Source organism: Aricia agestis, chromosome 4 (assembly GCF_905147365.1).
Source record: "Aricia agestis chromosome 4, ilAriAges1.1, whole genome shotgun sequence".
Lineage (NCBI taxonomy): Eukaryota > Metazoa > Arthropoda > Insecta > Lepidoptera > Lycaenidae > Aricia > Aricia agestis.
In genome coordinates, this window is record NC_056409.1 from 15,929,886 (window position 1) to 15,937,584 (window position 7,699).

Genomic DNA, 7,699 nt, shown 5'->3' on the forward strand with positions numbered 1-7,699 from the left:
ATAAGTATCGAGTTAAATTTAGTTTAAAGTAAATCCAACTATGGTATTGTCCTATTTCGTGATCGCATAGCAAGTATTTTTCATACCTTTGCTTATGTTTAGAAAACTTCAAATATTTTAAAATTATTTAATGGCTTGATTGCTTACAGTGCAGTGAAGTTTATTAAATTAAAATCGGGCATCAAACAATCAGATGGATTAATCTTATTATTAAACTCATTGCTAACGATTACTATCATCTATGAACATTGCACATTCAATTAATATTGAAAGAATAACAACGCAGTCCCGACCATACTATTGTTTATAAATACTTTTTTAAAGTGGAAAATATTTAAAAAATTAAAAAATACATATTTTATTTTAAAAAATGTTTTATTATTTATTAATTTCATATTGCAGCGTATTTATTAGTACCATAAAATGCATGGATAATAATGTAAGGCAAATTCCACGAGACTTTATGCTGGGCTCGGGAGTATCGGCGTTCCAGTACGAGGGTGCTTGGGACGAAGACGGTAAGTTAGGCTCATAGATAACTGTCGTATAACAACGTCAACGTTACGTTACGATACCCATATGGGATTGGGGAATATATTAAGATCTAGAAGTTACTATAAGATATTCCGTCAATCATAAATCTGAGTTCATTCTAGGCTTATACGTGGGAGAGCCATGCTTCGGCACGAATGGGCCGGCTCGACCGGAGAAATACCACGTTCTCACAGATAACCGGCGTGAAACAGCGCTTGCGCTGTGTTTCGCCGAGTGAGTGAGTTTACCGGAAGCCCAATCCCCTACCCTTCCCTACCCTCCCCTATTACCCTATTCCCTCTTAAAAGGCCGGCAACGCACCTGCAGTTCTTCTGATGCTGCGAGTGTCCATGGGCCACGGAAGTTGCTTTCCATCAGGTGACCCGTTTGCTCGTTTGCCCCCTTATTTTATAAAAAAAAGGCAATAATATCGCATTATTTTTAGGTAAGGGACCATCACTCTGGGATGACATGCTTCACAAGAGCCCAGACTTTATCGTCGACGGTAGCAACGCCGATGTCGCGGCCGACGGGTACCACCGCTACCAGGACGACATCAGATTAGCGAGAGACATGGGCTTGGACTCCTTCAGGCTCGCGATCTCATGGCCCAGGATTTTACCGACCGGCTACGCGAATAATATTAACCGAGTCGGCATCGACTACTACAATAATTTTATTGACGAACTGTTAAAATACAACATAATCCCGATCGTGACGATTTTTCATATGGACCTGCCCGTGAAGCTGCAAGACTACGGCTCGTGGACGAACCCGGCTATCGTCGACCTCTTCTTGGACTACGTCAAAGTGGTGTTCGACAATTTTGGGGACAGAGTGAAGATATGGGTAACCATAAACGAGCCGCTAGTTTATTGCATGTACACCTACACGAATTTAGAGTTTCCGCCGTTTGTGGATCTACCCGGAGTAGGAGATTATATGTGCATGAAGAATATGCTGCTCGCCCACGCTCGCGCCTACCGACTGTATGACGAGCGTTACAGAGAGCGACAAAGGGGAAAAGTCGGTCTCGTGTTATATTACGCTTGGTACGAGCCCTTAACCGATTCAACCGAAGACGTCGAAGCGGCCGAAGACTACAACAGATTTATGGTAAGATAATTATTTTTTATGTCTTGCCAAATTTTGAGATTAGCTGTTACTTATTTAGATTATTAATTTTACTTTTGATTTCAGGGTGGCATGTATTTGAATCCTATATTCTCAAAATCTGGAGACTTTCCCGCCGCAACGAAACTAAGAGTAGCCGCTAAGAGTGCGGAGCAAGGGTTTCCAAGATCACGTCTACCGACCTTATCGGAAAGCGAGATCAGTATGATAAAAGGATCAGCCGATTTTGTGGGACTGAACTTGTACTCGACTGTGTTCGTATATAGAAACAGTTCGGTTAGGACGTTATATCCTGTGCCGTCTGTGAGAGATGACCTTGACGCTGGTTTAGCAGTCGATCCTATGACGGCGGAGGTGGCCTACCGATTTGAGGTAAAATAGTTATATTATAGTAGAAACATTTTCGCTTCTCGTGTAGGCGCAGCCACGGATAGGGTGTCGTCTGCGCTGCGTCATAAACAGTTTTGTGTACATGATTCTTAAATTATTCGTAATTATTATCACCAGGGTTATTCCTGAATTAGTATGTATCATGTATGTTATTTTTGCTTATCTGGTTAGTAATTTGGAATTAAAACATATTTACATATTTCAGTCGCGACCCCAGAGTACATACAAGCTACTGATGAACATAAAGGAGCAGTACGATCCACCTGTTCTCATCACCGAAAACGGTTATGCAAATCAAGGGGGCTTAGATGATTATGACAGAATAGAATATATTAATGATTACCTCAATGCTATATTAGACGCCAAGGAGGCGGGCTGCGATGTGCGCGGGTACCACGTCTGGAGCTTCGTAGATCTCTTCGAGTGGAAATACGGATATTTGTAAGATCCTTTGCAGTTTGTCCTAACGTCAATTGAATTAAATTCTATATTCCTTGTATGGTAATATTAATTAAAAAAAAAATTAATTTTATCAGAGTTTAAATATGTTGTTCATCGGAAACTAAAGGAAACTGAACCACTAAGATTTTATTTTTTCAGAAGAAGATTTGGACTGTACGAAGTTGATTTTTCGAGTCCGAACCGCACGAGAACTGCGAGAAAATCTGCAAACTACTTCAGGGATTTAACGACCACTAGAACTCTGTTCAGGAGGCTATCATTGTACTAGAATATTATTGTATTCAAATAAATTTGACTTAGGTATAAGGTATATTCGCAAAATGCTTCGCATAGGCATGCGATCAATTTCAGGTCCATAACCAAAATTAGAGCTCATAACTAACGAGGCCGAATTTTGCGGTTTAAATAATATCAGGTGGTCGCACAAGAAGGAGCCTTATTTCTTCCGGATAGAGTTGAAAATATAAAGTTGTATAGTTATAATAGTCTTGACCGTACGCCTATAAGGCTCATATGATTCATTTTATAGACCTATTTGCATCTAAGTAGGTACATAGTATTTCAAAAGTAGGTGAATATTTTTACGGTTTTGCAATTAGTGAATATTAAAACCACTTCTGATCCTATTATAATAATTATGAGTCAATTTTGCCAAGTAAATGCCATTTGTTTTTGTTACTCAGTGCTTCTCTCTACTAAAATATTTATTAAAAGTTACACATAAGCTGTCGACGATTATCATTGAACTTTCCTCTCTTAAAGAAAGTAAAACATTAAAAAAGTCGCTCGTTTTATTGCTCCTAAGAATTGTTAAAGTAAACTGCGAGAAAATTAAATGGGTTTGTTATTTAGTTACCGACTACTGTCCGTTAAAAGATGTGCTTTCTGAGAATTTAAAGTAGTCATTAAGAAAAGGCAACATTATCGCAAACAGACTTCGATTCCGGAGCACACTGGGAGCATCGATAAAAACTAAAGTGCCCGACGCTCCATTGATGTCGGATTCTACGATAAAATTATGCAACTCCCAGTGTTTTAGGCATAAAGTCCACTTCTTTCGCCTACCGTAGTGGATTTTTTCTGTCTCCTTACATCCATAATAGAATTGTAAATCTGTTTGATTTGAAACTATACTCTGTACATAAAGGAAAAAAAGTTCTTACCCAATCACTGCTGTCCTGGTCATACGCCGAAGCTGAAAACCTAAGGGTTCCATACTGGTATAGACCGAAAGTAGACAAAAAAATGTGTTTTTTGTATGGGAGCCCCCCTAAAATATTTACTTTATTTTATTTTGTTATTGATTATTAAAATACAAATATAATTAAGGATTTCGTAAAAATTTTAAGTACCTAGCTAGGATTATTGATTACGAGCAAAAAAGGCCAAAAAATCACGTTTTTTATATGGGAGTCCCCTTAGATATTAATTTTATTTTGTTTTTAGTATTTGTTGTTATAGCGGCAACAGACATACATAATCTGTGAAAATTTCAGAAGTCTATCTATAGCGTTTCTTGAGATACAGCCTAGAGTAATACAGACAGACAGACAGACGGACCGACGGACCGACGGACCGACGGACCGACGACCGACGGACCGACGGACCGACGGACCGACGGACCGACGGACCGACGGACCGACGAACCGACGGACCGATGGACCGATGGACTGACGGACAGAGGGAAAAAAATCAAAATTGCTGAATAATATATAAAAAGTATAATATATATACTTTTTTCATTTTTTCCCCACCCCACACTACTCCCACACCCACCGCCCACGGCGTACCAGCACGCAGATTATCAGAAAGGGTTGTTCAGGGAAGTGCTAACGGAGTTTTAACACAGCTGAAGCTACATGACTGATTTGGTCGTCAGCTCTTAGTCGAGTAGTAGTAGTAGATCTATTCAGAGTAAACAAACAAACAAAGTTTGCCTCTTTATAATATTAGTAAGACGTATAGATTAAAAACTACTGAATCGATTTTAATCATTTATTCAGTGAGTAACATAGGCTATATATTTTATACCCGTGCGAAGCCGGGGCGGGTCGCTAGTTAAGAATAAGGATGATTTTTATTTTGTTTGTTTTCTTAATGTAAACTGTTTAATTTTGTTTCTGTTGTTGTTAGCCGCAATACTCACTGTATTGTGTACTCTATTATACACCCCATATGCCATAGGACAGGCCTCGCCTAGTTTGGGGGACTGTTTTGTTCTTTTTTTATTTGCTAAAATGTTTGCAAAATTATTATGGTCAATAAAGATTTTTGTATTTTGTATTTATTTGCATAAATAATGTATTAGGTATTCGAACTTGAAAAACTGTATTTATCTACCTATTATATCTATTAATTTTGTAATAAATTAGAAAAGTAGAAAGCAAGATAATATTTTATCAATATTGCTTGACTTTTACTACAGTTGTCCGGTGCATGTTTACCTGACCATCTCTACATCGTGACCAACTTGCTAGTCAATTGTCAAGTACTTTCTTTTATCTATGGAAATTACGAATGATAATTCTATAGAAATGACGAATGATGGAAATGACGAATGTAAAAAGACGATTGTCAATATAGTACGATGACCGCACGATATTCACAATTATAAAGTACCTTAGGTTACCTTCTAATTAACTAAAAATGTTGCTTAAAGACATAAATTAAACCATTTCATGACATCCACGCGGCAGAAACTAGCGCCGGAGCCGTTTCCTCGAGCGATAAAAAATCGATTACAAACTTTGTAGCGAGACCAATAAACGACCAAAACGCTAGAAAAAGGAATAACAACGGCGTAATTTACGAGGAGATTCGAATAATCATTAAACATAAACGCGTAATGGTTTCCCATCCGAGCGATAGCTCCGCCAGATAACTGCCTCAGTTATGTCTCTACACAATAACTTCTGCGGAAAATTGTTACATTTAAGGACGGTATTAATGAGTAATTGCCTATTAAAACTCAACAAGAACACACTTCTTTATAGCGAAATAAAAACTTTAGTGCTGATGGTTAATAAGATTTCTCTCGCGTGTATACAACAGATCGCGTGGAAACATCACATGTGCTCGCAATAGAAAATAATGCTCGAAATGTAATCTCACTACGATTACTCGAGTGAATTCTTTGTGATGATCTAATAGTTATTTAAAACACATATTTTACATCAAACAAACGGGAACGAGGACCCCACGCAATCGTAGTCGATCTCCATCTACTAATCCAATAAGGCGTTAGTCCGGCGCATTATGGCCATATATTTTCGATAATCACATGTGTGAGTGACTTCCCCGAGATAGTCGCTTTGATTAATCGGGCCTATCTTAATAGTAGTATAATGTATGGCGTGCAGCTGAATTCGGATTCGGCCGAACATATAGATACGGCGTCCGGACAACACAATTATGGCGGCGCAAACACTGCACGTAATTATAGGATAATGATGTCGCCGGAACCGTAACGACGAGAGCTGTTCGTCACGGCAAAATGAACGGATGAAGTACCGCTGTCTATGCGGTATCGAAATAAAAGAAATTGTTGAGCTTTTCATGAAGCTTTTGATGACAGGCTTATAGCAGTGATGGGATTTGTTTGCTGGATAATATGTAGGTGAAGAGTTTATATGGATCTATAAATAAATGTGATAGAAGACAAATTAGTTTAAAGAACAGATCCAGTTCCTAGGATACTCAAAAGCTCTAATACTAGAATTGTATTAATCAAGTGAGCGCTTCTTATGTGGAAAACAGTGTTATATTGTGTTCGTGTATTTCTCATCATCATTATCATCTGTCTTTGTAACGCAAGCAGTCTGCAGTCTCACCGTGTGTAATTCCTGCTATTTTATTTCGTAACATGGATTCCAATTCTCAAAGATAACACGCTGAAGAAAAACTTAGATCGTAATTTTTCCGAGAAATTTTAGCGGAGACGAGTGGATTTTGTTTTTTTGCGACGCTCCGACAAATCAACTCAGACGATTGTGTAAATATTTGAAAACATTTTAGATACAAATATTTGTTGCAGAATAACTTGACGTTGTTTGAGAGAGTTCTTATGTAGGTAATAAGGCTCCCCTAACCCAGCTAGAGGTTTCGGATGTGTAATAATTAATATTACGCGGTTGTTATTTTGAGGTAATAAAAAAGCGGCATCGTAAACGTCGCTCATTGTAATAAAGCGTAGAGGTTTAAAATCAGTGCTTTTGTATTTTTTCCGTGAAGTAACACACAATTCTCTTTTACTGGCAATTAGTTTGAAAAATGAGTCTGAAATGACTAAAGCTAAAGGAGCATTAAAAACATAAAACGCTCCAAACGTCCAGCTTCGGTTGAAAATATGGCAACAGTGTTTACTGGTGCGCCGCGCGGGATTCCGATTTAATTACCTAAGCAGGGTTACGCCGCAGTATAAAATATATCATACAGTACATTAACTCAGCTGAGACCTTGAAATGAAACCAAACTTTACATAGAGGGCATTATTTCTCATGTGCGACAGGAAAATGCATTGATTAACCACTTCAAGTTATCGGTTATCACTAACGTTGCGTGCGCTCAATTTGAGATGTCTAGGATAAAGATAGTTTACTGTATATCGTTTATATTGTGGTTAAGCCGATCCGCACCGCGTGAACAGACCGTTTAGGAGTGCGCACACTGCCTATTAGCCTGTATGTTTAACACAATCTCATTAAAAGGTGAGTACATACGCGTGACACGGCAGAGGTGCTTGTGTAAACTGTATTGTGAGAGGAAGTAGCGTTGTGTAATTTGATTTTCCTCACGTTTAGCTGTTTGCGTCTCTTATTTCTTGATTATCCGCCTCCGTGGTCTAGTGGTTAAGAGCGTGGCTCTCGACTCGGAGGTCGTGGGTTCGATTCCCGCGTTGGAAACATGCTATTTCCAAGTTTGGTTAGGACAATGTAGGCTGATAACCTGATTGTCTGACAAATAAAATGATCCATGCGTCGAATGGGCATGTAAAAAGTCGGTCCTGCGCCTGATCTCTCGCCAGTTGTGTCGGTCTTCCGTCCCACTGGGTTATGAGAGTGCAGCAATAAAGAGTGCTCTTGTGTACTGCGCACACACTTGAGCACTATAAACACTTTGCGTACCTGGCCTGGTTTCAATGAAACTGGCCACTGTCACCGAAATCGGTGTGGGGAGTATT

General features: G+C 38.9%; 1 protein-coding gene across 1 annotated transcript; it reads left to right on the top strand.

The window, feature by feature from the left end:
• Positions 1-416: 416 nt before the first annotated feature.
• On the top strand, positions 417-3,225 carry LOC121726084 (myrosinase 1-like). Its single transcript, XM_042113313.1, has 5 exons — positions 417-518; positions 980-1,650; positions 1,735-2,040; positions 2,264-2,499; positions 2,659-3,225. The coding sequence occupies exons 1-5, from the start codon at positions 428-430 to the stop codon at positions 2,786-2,788; spliced, it is 1,434 nt and encodes a 477-aa protein (XP_041969247.1). The 5' UTR covers positions 417-427; the 3' UTR covers positions 2,789-3,225.
• The last annotated feature ends 4,474 nt before the right edge of the window (positions 3,226-7,699 follow it).

Bases quoted from the DNA above. Each gene is read 5' to 3' on its own strand.
- LOC121726084 (XM_042113313.1), top strand. From the start codon at position 428: ATGGATAATAATGTAAGGCAAATTCCACGAGACTTTATGCTGGGCTCG. The intron at 2,041-2,263 runs GTAAAATAGTTA...TACATATTTCAG, and splicing joins AGGTGGCCTACCGATTTGAG to TCGCGACCCCAGAGTACATA. The intron at 2,500-2,658 runs GTAAGATCCTTT...TTATTTTTTCAG, and splicing joins GAGTGGAAATACGGATATTT to AAGAAGATTTGGACTGTACG.